Consider the following 13229-nt stretch of genomic DNA (forward strand, 5'->3'; position numbering starts at 1 on the left):
AAACTTCAGCCTGTATGAGAATTGCCTGGAGGACGTGTGAGCTTCTGATTCACTAGGTTTGGGGAGAAGCTCAAGAACATGCATTTGCAGCACGTTCCCAGGGGATGATGCTGCTGCTGTGGCAAAGCAAGAGTTTTTGTGCAACGCCTCACCCTAAATAATAAAAGGTCAAGGGGAATTAGAATTAGTCACCTGCACTAGTTAACTTGGAGAACAGGAGGTAGTGGGTAGAGCAGGAAGTGAGAAGAATTCCTATAGGGCAGTTTCTGGCACAGCCTTTGCATCGTGATTCCTGAAACTGGCAGGAAACATTCCAATTACAACTCTGTAGCATTGCTGAGGATTACTGTCCTGTCAGCGCTGGGGTGTGACTGTGGATAGAGTCAGATCTCTTCTTCAGGAATCCAATCAGAGGCACGGAAAGCACCTAATTGCCCTCTCAAATAAAATTATAGTCTCAATTTTCATTGAATTCCTTATCATATGGAGGTAGATTTATATTATTGTACCCATGTTATAGATGATAGTGAGGCTCAGAGAACTGACTTGCCAAAGATCACAGTGAGACAAAATAAAATGTAAAATGTCCACCCCAGTGCCTAATAAGGTACTGACCAAATTAAGTTCAAATATAAAAATAAAAATCGACCTTGTTCCTAAAGAAGTGGAGATTAAGGTCCTGAGATGCTGCCTGCCAGGGTCTGAGCAAGGACCAAAAGCCAGGCTCCTAGCCTCGTGGTCCCGGGCTTCTCTGAGGCAGACCTCTAAGTACGAGCTGCCAGGATCTGATGTGACTTGGAACTTTCTAGGGCCAAGCATAGAGTATCAGAACTAAGAAAAAAAAAAACCTTACAAAGCCAAAGTCCCTCCTTTGAGATGGTCCCTCACAGCCTGTTAATGTAATAGTTAAACCCTTTAGCATCAAATTAGGGAAGAAGTTGTAAAACCTTTCTTTCTCTTTTTTCTTTTTTGGCATAACAAAATATTTATAGCACGAATGGATAAAGAAGTTGTGGTACATATATACAATGGAATGTGGTACATATATACTCAGCCATTAAAAGGAATGAAATTGAGTCATTTGTTGAGACGTGGATGGATCTAGACACTGTCATACAGAGTGAAGTAAGTCAGAAAGAGAAAAACAAATATCGTATGTTAATGCATGTATGTGGAACCTAGAAAAATGGTACAGATGAACCGGTTTGCAGGGTAGAAGCTGAGACACAGATGTAGAGAACAAATGTACGGACACCAAGGGGGACAAACCGCGGTGGGGTGGGGATGGTGGTGTGCTGAACTGGGAGACTGGGATTGACATGTGTACACCGATGTGTATAAAACTGATGACTAATAAGAACCTGCAGTATAAAAAACCAAACAAACAAATAAACAAACCATACTAAACTTTCTTTGGGTTATTTGTATGGAAATATGTTAATATAAATGTTTCAGACATTACATGAAATTTCTAAAATATATATATATATATTTATAGCTTTTTTTTGTGACACCCTGACATCCTTAAAATCGAAGTTCCTTTTAAAGATGAAATTAAGTCAACAGTAAAGGACTATTGGAGGCACTAAAAATATATATCAAGCTTAATACTCTCTGCCTTCAAAGAATTTGAATAGGTAAATGAGGGGCAGGCAGGGTAAGCAGCAAAGAAATAAATGTACTGGGGTGGCCCGGGTTGAGCCACCCACAGAGTTCTAGGAAGCAGAAAGGAACTTCACGGAGAAGGCAGGAGGAAGGATTTTTGAGGAGAAGACAATGGGGAAACTTGGTTTGCCCGGCAAATCCGTTTCTAGCACTTCAGGGATCAGGAGGGAAGGAAGGCTGTCAGCGGGAGATTAAATGTAGAAAGGTCAGATGGGGTCAGACGTGGAGGGCCTTAAATGGCACGTTAAATTCACAGCATATACCGTGGACAATGGGGAGAGAGCACAGTTGGGTGTGTTTTTGTTTTTGTTTTTTTAAGCATGGAGACTGCTTGATTAACGTTGGGTTTTATACTGCTTAACACTGGCAAAGCTCATTAAAATGGATCACAAGGGTTTCCCTGGTGGCGCAGTGGTTGAGAGTCCGCCTGCCGATGCAGGGGACACGGGTTCGTGCCCCGGTCCAGGAAGATCCCACATGCTGTGGAGTGGCTGGGCCCGTGGGCCATGGCCGCTGAGCCTGCGTGCCCAGCGCCTGTGCTCCGCAACGGTAGAGGCCACAGCAGTGAGAGGCCCGCATACCAAAAAAAAAAAAAAAAAAAAAAGTGGATCACAAGGAGAACAAGAACCAAGGGCAGGTGATTTCTTTATTTCTTTTTTTTTTTTTTTGCGGTACGCGGGCCTCTCACTGTTGTGGCCTCTCCCGTTGCAGAGCACAGGCTCCGGACGCGCAGGCTCAACGGCCATGGCTCACAGGCCCAGCCGCTCCGCGGCATGTGGGATCCTCCCGGACCGGGACACGAACCCGTGTGCCCTGCATCGGCAGGCGGACTCTCAACCACTGTGCCACCAGGGAAGCCCAAGGTAGGTGATTTCTGATTAAAGTAGGTATCTTTAAAATACTTCCCTCCTCAAGGATTTCTACTGTGAAAGAGAAAAAAAGTTAGTTTTTTAAAAAAAGACAAAACTTAAGGTTCCACAGGGAGCCTAAAAAAAACCCTCAAAAAGCCAAAACAGCACAAAATAGCCAAATTTTGACCAATAATATTGCACATTCCTGAATGAACCTTCAACGTTTAAAACAGTTTTGTTTACCTACTCCAAACAATCAAATTAAACTGCAAAACAATATAAATAGGAAAGAAGCAATCCAAAAAAAAAAAAAAAGACTCATTGCCAACTTTGTGTGGGGTATTGAGATTTCTAAGTAATAGTCCCTCAGGTTTGACTAGACAGATAAGTAGAACTGGGAGGGGATGTGGAGGGAGGGGCACAGGCAGGATCTGTGATCTATTTGTCTGGAGAACACAGAGCAAGCTCCCCCCAGATGTTCAGACTGTTTAAAACAGTGCCTCTTTACTTCCAAGCAATGCTCAGAAAGAAGAGTATTATCCTGAATACTTCAAAACAACTTCCAGTTGCCCTAAGAGAACCAAAACTAGATGTCACTGACACCTGGAATTGTGTTTTTCCATTTGTCTTCTTCCCACTGGCAAATAATCAAGACTACTATCATATTCTTTGAATCTCTGTATTTTGGAATTATTTTTATATGGTGATATTATTTTGGCTTCATTTTGGAAACAAAAATAAGAGTTAATATGAGATAGGTACATTTACTCCAGAACTTGAGAAACGGTGATCGTTGCATCTCCTAAAGAATGAAAAATTGGTTTGACTAAAAATAGAACTATCATATGACCCAGCAATTCCACTCCTGGGTATATGTCCAAAGAAAATGAAAACACTACTTTGAAAAGATACATGAACTTCAATGTTCATAGCAGCATTCTTTACAACAGCCAATATATGGAAGCAACCCAACTGTCCATCCACAGATGAATGGATAAAGAAGATGTGGTATATATACAACGGAATACTACTCGGCCATAACAATGAACGAAATTTTGCCATTTGCAGCAACATGGATGGACTTGGAGGGGATTATGCTAAGTGAGATAAGTCAGATGGAAAAAGACAAATACCGTATGAATCACTTGTATGTGAAATCTAAAAAATACAACAAATGGACAAATATAACAAAACAGAAGCAGACTCACAGATACAGAGAACAAACTAGTGGTCACCAGCGGGGAGGGGGGCAGGGCCAAAATGGTAGTGGGGGAGTAGGAGGTACAAACTATTGGGTGTAAGACAGGTTCAAGGACACATTGTACAACACGGGGAATACAGCCAATATTTCGTAGTAACTGTAAATGGAAAGTAACCTTTAAAAATTGTATAAAAATAAAGGGCTTCCCTGGTGGCACAGTGGTTGAGAGTCCGCCTGCCGACGCAGGGGACACGGGTTCGTGCCCCGGTCCGGGAAGATCCCACATGCCACGGAGTGGCTGGGCCCGTGAGCCATGGCCGCTGAGCCTGCGTGTCAGGAGCCTGTGCTCCACAACGGGAGAGGCCACAACAGTGAGAGGCCCGCTTACTGCAAAAAAAAAAAAAAAAAAAAAATTGTATAAAAATAAAAAATTAAAATAAAATTGGTTTGACTTAGGAGGTATTAACATTGTACTGAACATGGAGGACACTCAGTAAGCAGGAACCAAATGAAACCAACACAAGATGTGAAAGCCTGCATTACACAGCAGCAAACCCATGGGTCTGTAAGGCTGGGACTGGGCAGAGGCAGGGGGTAAAAAATATGACACTCAGTCACTACCAGCTCACCAGAAACAAGAATAGGGACTCACCTACAAATCAATATGAAAAGAAGATACAAAATTAAGGTAAGAGCCATATTGGTTTAAGATTGAAATAATCGAGGGAAACAGGGTACAAATTTCTATGTATAAAGAACCAAGCTAACTAATCTTGCTTGGCAAACAGACACATAGTTCTGAATCTGAGCCAAATCAACGGCTCCTGGCAATCTGCCAAAGCCAAATTCCTTAGTCTGGCATCATAAAATGATTTGTCTGTCGAATTTACAATTCCAGTGTCTCTGGATTCAGCTACCCACTGGGCACCCCTGGCAGTTGCCTAGCAGAATACATCTGAACTATCATTACTGTCAGAACATGTGCATTTGACAAACATTGGAGAAAAATGACACTCATTTCTTAGAGCAATATTATTTAACAGCTACAAAGTGCTGCTGCAAAGGAATTATCAAGTCTGTAGCTATAATAATTAACAAAGAGTTAATAACCTTCTCCGTAGTGCTAACCTGCAAGCTGCTCCTTGGTGTTCAGTAGACATGGGTCAAACTGTCATTTAATTTACTGGAGGCCACAAAAGTGAGTCAAAATCAGAGGTCTTGCCAAACTGAGCAAACATGGTCCAAAGGCGAGATGCCCTCTGAACTTTATCCTCAAGTGCTAGGATGCTTCTCAGATGCGCCCTGCTTATCATGGGTTAAACTCCACCCCCAGTTTTAAGCTCATCAGAGAAGTCTCCCAGACACGGTGCATTTTCAGTATAGAGTTGTAACACGCAACTCCAAGACTGCTTGTTATTTATAAAATCTGAAATTTTTCTAGCCAGAGTTGGGAATCAGGGAAGAATTTACAAATTTTGCTTGAGCTGAGTAAGGTCAGAAAGGGAAATAATTCATGACACCCACAAGTTGAATGCACAGATTGGCTACTTAATTCCCACCTAAGGATGGGTGCTAATCAATTTTAAGTCAGAATTATACTTAAAAATTATAAACCACTGGCCACCTGAATTTTAAAACCTATTTTCCACATAAATAATTCTGAAAATGGTGAACATATTCTAATTTCTTCAAAAAAAGAGCCAGATGGACAAATGAGATAAGCAACTGTTTTAAGATATTCCTGGTAAATTAAAGACCATGATTGATTTTAAGAGGCTACATCCTAGCCCTAGTTTTCTTGAGCTTAAAATAGTTAATAAAGTAGAGCAACTTTTTTCTTTTCCTTAAAAAAAAAAAAAAATTCCCAAATAAGACACTAATGCAGCTGACTTAACCTACCGACCGTGTCTCCCTGTCCACCTGACTTATGAAGCAACCCCAACCAAGGTAGCCCCTTCTCTATTAAAGCACTTTGCTCAAGCCCAAGACCTACTCCAATCTCTTCTCAAGGGCCTATGCAAGACCTCATCTCTCCAAATACAAAAACCACCTAATTGCTGAATGATTGAGGAATTGGACAAATGTAATTTCTGATACCTCCCTAGCTCCAAAAACCTTTATTATTGAAGTCCTAATAGTTTTGGTCACTTAGTTTAGTCACTTCATGTTAAGTAAAGAGAGAAATTGGACAAAGCCCAAAGAAGAGAAACAAAAATGACTTATCAGTGTAAAACTGGTCTGTTTAACCAGAAAAAGAGAAAACAAAGTTGGTGACAACCATTTCACGCCACTCAACTTTCAGCTTACTTCTTTAGGTGCTTTTATCATCCCTTTCCACCTCCTTTCTCCCATCCATGTACAGATCTACCGCAGTTCAAGGCATTTAATGATTTGTGAAAGAATAAATTAAATTGATACCCCCTGATTTCCCGCTTCACTGCAAGCAGACAAGGTCGTGGTGGAGTGGCCAGTGGCCCAAAATTGAACAAAAGAAATTATAAAGGAAACACACATATGCACCTTCTTTTCTTTGTTCCCAAGTGTCATTCAACAAAATAGACAAACAACACTATGAAAACTCACCCTATGGAGAAACTTGCTTCACTGTCACTGAGGCTGTACAAAACCTTTTATTAAGAATCCTCACATCCTTATAGAAAGATGTTCCAGTGCTTCAAACTCAGTGCCTCCTCCCCCTAAAATACCTTATTTTTTTAAATTAATTAATTAATTTTTGGCTGCGTTGGGTCTTCATTGCTGTGCGTGGGCTTTCTCTAGTTGCAGCGAGCGGGGTCTACTCTTTGTTGTGGTGCACAGGCTTCTCATTATGGTGGCTTCTCTTGTTGCAGAGCACGGGCTCTAGAGCGCGCGGGCTTCAGTAGATGCGGCGCGTGGGCTTCAGTAGATGCGGCGCGTGGGCTTAGTCGCTACGCGGCATGTGGGATCTTCCCGGACCAGGGCTCGAACCCGTGTCGCCTGCATTGGCAGGCGGATTCTTAACCACTGCGCCACCAGGGAAGCTCTAAAATACCTTATTCACAGATAAATTTTTAAGATTTTAATTGCAGAGACACCATGTATGATGCCTAGTCCCCAAACCCCATGCTCTAAGAACTGCACCTCTCATGGGCCCTGGCAACTGTATTTGTGATGTATGATTCCACATGCCCTCCCAAACCATCCCCACCCAAGGTTGACAGGTCCTCTCTCAGGGGATGAAAACAGGGATTCTAGAATGTTAGTCAAGTCTCTGTTGAACTCAAACTGAGGCTGAGATGGCCACTGTGGGATAGCCATCTTGAGCCATGCGCATGGAAAAGCAGCAAAAGCTGCATAGAAGGTAGAGAGGGCTAGAAATAAAGAGTACAAGCAGAGAAGCAAAGATGGAGGCCACAGAGCACCAGAGAAAAGAACTAACACACCAGCTCTCCTGGAAGTTAAGGACTTTCTAGTTCCTAGTTCATGGCTTCAGGCTTCTGTGAACCCGTTGCATTTCCTGCACTTGGGTCCTGAGAGAGATCCTGATCTTTGAAATTCATTACCCCAGGTTTGTCTAAAGTAGTTTACAACCATGCTAAGCTCCATCGAGTCATGAATATTCCTGATATCACAGGAGAAGGAAGGGTCAAAACTTCTTGCTCTAGCAGCAAAGGAACAAATCCACCATTTGTAACATATTTTCTGTTATCTACAACTTACTGCTGTTTCATCATTTCTCTGTACAGTTTCCAGGGGAGGACTGACCTGCTGATTCATAACACAACCCCCGTAACCCTATCATCCACAGCTACTCCAGTTGGGGAGCCTAACAACTAAGCTGGTTAACAAATGCTTTTCCTGCAAATAACAGTAGGAAAACATTAGCACAGCATTCCATTCTCTTCTTCAAATGTACTTAACTGACCCACTTCAGTGTTTGGGTTTTGTCTTTTTTCTTTTTTAAGCTTGAGAATAATCAAGTGTGGGCTAGAGGATCCTACAGTTCAAAAGTACACGTGAATGTAAGCTCTAGGGGGCAGGGATGATGCCTGTCCACCTTTGTGTCCCCACCCCTGCACAGTACCCCATGCTGAGTGAACATTTGCTGAGGGAAGGAAAGGAGGGTAAGTAGGAACCTAAGAGTCAAAAACACAAACTCTGGGCTCAGACAGACCTGGGTTAGACTCCCAAATCTCTCCTCAGAACATTTATGAAGGCTCAGAATTCTGCTAAGAATTTTATGTACACTGTCTTATTTCATGCTCCTTCCCCCGCCAAAGCTTTAAGGTATTCTCTCTCATTTCACACTTGGTAAAAACTGTGCAACTTACCTGTGGCCACGAGGTTAGTCACCCCAAGTCCAAGACCCTAACCCCTATGACAAACTGCATTTACTGCTGACTTCGTGTCCTTGGACAAATGATTTAATTACTCAATTTGCCAAAGATTATGGTTCTGAAGACTGTCAGACGGTGTCTGAAAAGTGCTTAGCACAGTACCAGACGGAGCCAACGGCTCATTAAAAGGTAGTTATTATTATTAGAGTTACTAACTTCTGCTGCAAGCAGAAGCACTCTGGGTTCTATAAATTACACATTCTCTGGAAAACAGCCATGTCCAAGATCTAGGCAGCCAAAGCAAAAGGAGCAAATGAGGACCAATATTTATCTGGGATATGATCTAAGTTCTCCAATAGGGAGTAACAGATAAGAAATCTTTTCATAGCCTGAAAGCAATGATTGTGCTTGAAGTTAGGGGGCACCATACTGCTGTATATCATAGAAACATCTGCCCCAGAGTCTTCAGCACCCTTGGATTTTTCTCCAACAAAGCGGAGGTAGATAAATTCTGATCAGTTAACACCTTTTGTGGCAGGGAGGGGAACACTTTAATATTTCTTTCCATACTCTTCCACAATTTCAATTTTAGGTCCACTATATTCCTATTCTATTTCCAATGCCTCTGCAATTGTTTCATTGAGATAAAGAGAATTATTACCTTCTTCAATGACCTTTAAAAGTTCAGGGAAAAAAGTATTTCATTAGGATTAACAAGCATAACACCAAGAAATGTAAAGTACCTTAAAAAAAACTGGTCTAAAATATGTAAATGTATATATTGGCAATTGTTGAAAATGGGTGGTAGGAGCTCATTATACTAGCCTCTCTACATTTATATATGTTTGAAATTTTCCATAATAAAAAGTTACAAATAAATGTTTAAAATAAATGTACAAATTCTACCTTTTAATAATTTAGTTTTTACTGAATACCTGCTTCGAGGATGGAGCAGGAAACTGGGTCTATATCACTACTCTGGGAAACAGCACAGAGTAAGGCACTCAGTTGAGGGAAGAGAAGTAAATAAGGTTAAATTAAGGTGGAACTAATATAAATCATATAGAAATAGAATGTGTTTCTACAATGCTTTAATAATGAACTTCAAGTAAGAGACCCAGGGCTAAAAGACATCACTAAGGAGACTTCTTTATACAAACAAACCAAACTTTTTTTTTTTTTTTTGAGTACGCATAATAATTGTTTGCTCAAGCCTGGTTTACATTTGGTTTCAGCTGGCCAAGGAATATCCCAATTTGGAGGTGATTTTTCTAAAGGGCAGAAATAAAGAACTTTCTGCCAAACCGCTAAAGGAAAGCTGGAAATCAAGGTACGGGCAGATGCCTCTTCAGTGGACAAAAGATGAATTTTCTCTTTTCAATTCACAGTCACCTTCTGAAAGGGTTAACTGAAAAGTTATTTGTTCTACCCAGATGATAATCCATAATTGAAACATCATATCTAGAGATCTTTTATTTTTCCTTACCCAGACGTACACAGTGTTTTTCATTCAATTTGTGGAGTTAAATTCTAGCCTAAAACCCTACCATTGTCCATTAAGTCAAAGCTAAAATAAGAACAAAAACCAATAAAAACTTAACTTTCAAATGTAAGTGACCTCTTTCTATCAACAAATTCTGATCTCCCTCCCGCAGAGCAAATTCTGTTCCTAGAGTGCTAGGGGTGAATTTCCTAACACCAAAATTTAAAAGAAACTCTAAAAAACTGATAAGAAGCCACCTGCTGTTCTAGGTTGAAGCTATGTACACCTCTTCAACACTGAGGATAGCTGGTCCCCTCCTGACCCCATCCCAAAGGCGCGGTCATTTACAAAACAAGTGCAAAACCAAAACTAATCAAGACAAATGGCTTTCTACTCCATCACCAAAACGATGCAACAAGAGTAAAGAAACACTTTACCATCAATCTTCTCCAGAGTCCGGCTAACTGAATTTTCCCCTAATCAAAGTAAAATTTAGGAAGCAGCATTTTCTTCTAAGATTTACTTTATTTGCATTCTATTAAAAACAGTGCTTTCAGATATTCTAACCATGTCTTCCTGGCTTGAAAGGTATACAGCAATCTCTTCTCTATTCCACTCGCCCAATCCAACCCCTTCATTTCTATACACTTCCAGTCTTTACCACTTGCCCTTTATTAAAAGTATTCCTCTTGGTTTATGGGACAAATGAGACAACAATGGTATGTTTTATCACAGGATCAATCTTAAATTGAGGAATACTACATACAGTGTGACAGAGTAGTGCATAGGTGAATGTTCACCTTCCTTCTCACGCTAGTTATGTTTTGCCTCACTGTGTTAAAGTAAAACTTGTCTACAGTTCCGAGTGCCCCTTGACCAGTCCACAATAAAAGAGGTACAAAATCACTCTCAGAACTGCCCTGAAAAACTGGCTGGATTATCATTTGTAGAAAAGACTGAGTAACTCGACTGTCCCAACGTAACGTACACGCACCAACATCATGGTACTCCGTGTTCCCGTATTTCTGCCAATCTACCTGTAAATGTTTCCAAGAAAAATTACCACCCGGGGAGTGACTGCTGGCCATTTGAACAAAAACATGGTTTCTTTCCAGAGGTACTTGACTACCCTCTTCTGATCACTTAACTGGTTGTTCTCAGTGGATTTCCCCAGCAATTGATAGTTAGGAAAGGGGGCTGGCGCTCAGCACCAGGAGAGAATTTTCAACTCAAGTGGATGATCAAATAATGTCCTGGGCGCAGAAAGCCAAGGGCAGCACTAGAAAGTGATGATGACGAGCCTTACTCCTTCACAGGTCAAACTCTTCCCACACCTGCCAAACTCCACAAAGCAAATGCCACACTGTGAAATCACACTCTGGAATCCCCTCTGAACACAGTGAAGGGCTGACGGGCAATATTAGGTGACTTGAAAGTGGACATTTAAGATCATGAGTTCGCGTGTCTCGGACCACACATAATGTTTCTAATAATCTGTCCCAACGTGGGGCGGGGGAGTGGGAGGTGTAGGGGCAACCAGGCGGACTTCTTTCTTCTTGGTTAAAAACTAAAGTTCGCTTGCAGCCCTGCGAAGGCGACAGACAACGGACTCCGAACGTCCCCAGTCCCCGCGGGCTGCAGCAGCGGCCGGGCACCCGCGCGCGTCCTACCTTGGACCTTTCCTTGACGTAGTATTTGCCCAGCCGGCTCCCGCAATACAGGACCAGCCTGTCGATGAGGGACAAGAGGAAGCTGATGGCCTCGCAGCCTTCCTCGTTGCCCCCGATCCACGTGATCTGGTCGCCCCGCAGGTGCCGCTTGGAGACGCCGGCGCGGGGCCCGGCCAGCTGGCCGTCCCGCAGGGCCCCGTTGCAGTGCAGCTGCTTGACTCGCTCCAGGACACAGTCGCCCACCACCTCGCCCAGGAAGTTGTCCAGGTAGCAGAAGCCGACCTCGTGCAGACAGGGCACGATATACTCCAGGGCGATCTTCTCCAGATCCAGCCTCATGATATGTCCTAGGGGCATCTCGCCCGCAGAGCCGAGCTCGGGGACCCCCAGCGTGCACCCGGAGAGAGAGCGACCTGCGAGCGCGCTCAGCCAAGGCGCAGGGAGAGTGGCCCGGAGTTCAGCTACCTGCGGCGGCCACGGTCCCCGAGACACAGCGGCGCCAGGGAGAGGGGAAAGTTGCTCGCAACTCTGGAGAGGAGGGATCCCGTTCAGGGACCAGCGGGAGTTGTGCGGGGCTCCACGACTCAGCGCCGGACTGGCCCAGCGAGGAGTCGGAGGGCCCCTTTTGGAATCGCGGAGCCACCACTGGCGCGGCGGCGGCCCCAGGCGGGGAGAGGCTGAGGTCCAGCCCCTGAGCAGGCCGACTCCGCGCGTCACGAGCCCCGCCCAGGCTCCGCCCCAGGACCGCCTCCGGGACAGCCCTTCCCCCCTCCCCGGCCCTTCACCCCGCAGGGTTTACCCCCTGCCCAAGGAGCTCGGCGAGCCCGGCTCCAGCCTCCCTTGTTTGTGACCAGGAGAGGGGCTGGAGAACAGACGGCATTTTTAGAATGCTATCAATTTGCATATTGTTTTGCATAAAATCCCATAATAAACTTGAAAACCTGCATCCCAACTCTGAAAATGCAAATGGATTAACAGCACAGTTTACTGCCACATTCTAGGTTGGTCACCTCCCAGGCTTTTGAATAAAATAATAAACCCAGGAACAAACAAATATTTTAGCAATGATCTCGTTTTAGCTTTACCTGGTACCTTATTCCCCTTTCCTCTGCTGTTTGACCCAGGTCGGGAGGTGCAAAGACACTGAGAGACTGGGAGGAATCCAATTTTAAATAAAATTAACAAGCATCTCCCTGACCCCTACTATGTTCAAGGCCCCATGAGCTCAATGAAGGGGGGTGTGAACAATGAAGAAATACGGGGTCATATCTCACTGAATCCTAAAAATACTGTATTTTTCTTTGCTGAATGTTTTCATCCACTTATTTTTCAAGTTTCTTACTAAAATATGATGTTCTGAAGGTCTGCCTTCAAAATTCACCACATGCTCATGTAACAGCTAACACAGGTATGTCCCACAAGACTTTTTACTTATCCAAAGGTAAGCTGATTGCTTAATGAATTTTTTTTTTATTCCCTTTCCTACCGAACACCAGAGAACAGACTCTGGAGAAAAAGATTCATAAATTGCGTGCAAAGCCATTTCTACATTTTTAATTTTACGTAAGTTTGCACTTGGGTTCTTCATGTAGGTTGAACAAAAGAATGTACAGTTCTCACATTAAGTTGTAAGTTACAGTGCATTAGGTCTTATATAAAGTTGAACAACAAAAAAATGGGTAAGCTGTTTCTGTGTTTCAGTTTAAATAAACTGAGTAAAAGATAAAAGTACAATTAACATTTGTGAAGAAGAAGAAGGAGAATGTACGGGTTTTTCAGGTATCATTTTGTACACAATCCCCCACAGCGTTTACATTTTTATTCTCCTGCCCATAGCCCTCTCTTTTCTTCATCTGAGAGGAGAAATATGAAAGGAGAAATGGAGTGAAGTCTGGGTCAAGAACAAAGAGCAGAACAGGAAAGGCATGCTGCTGCTACTGATGGAAAGAAGCAGACAGAGGCGCATGGTCATCAAGTAAGAACCTGAAGAAGTGGTCCATGAGAAACTTGGTGAAACTCCTAGTTATACAGGGAAGAGGACCT

The 13229-nt window shown here is 43.1% G+C and overlaps 1 protein-coding gene across 1 annotated transcript in view; it reads right to left on the reverse strand.

Moving 5' to 3' along the window:
* The window catches only part of EGLN3 (egl-9 family hypoxia inducible factor 3), a 28970-nt gene extending 17135 nt beyond the window's left edge, over window positions 1-11835 (reverse strand). Inside the window, exon 1 of the mRNA XM_082616934.1 lies at window positions 11187-11835. Coding sequence (XP_082473060.1) covers window positions 11187-11543 — 357 coding nt within the window. The 5' untranslated portion in view covers window positions 11544-11835. The remainder of the gene's footprint in view (window positions 1-11186) is intronic.
* Between the last annotated feature and the right edge of the window lie 1394 nt (window positions 11836-13229).

Source organism: Mesoplodon mirus, assembly GCF_964341445.2.
Source record: "Mesoplodon mirus genome assembly, chromosome: 4".
Taxonomy (NCBI): Eukaryota; Metazoa; Chordata; class Mammalia; order Artiodactyla; family Ziphiidae; genus Mesoplodon; species Mesoplodon mirus.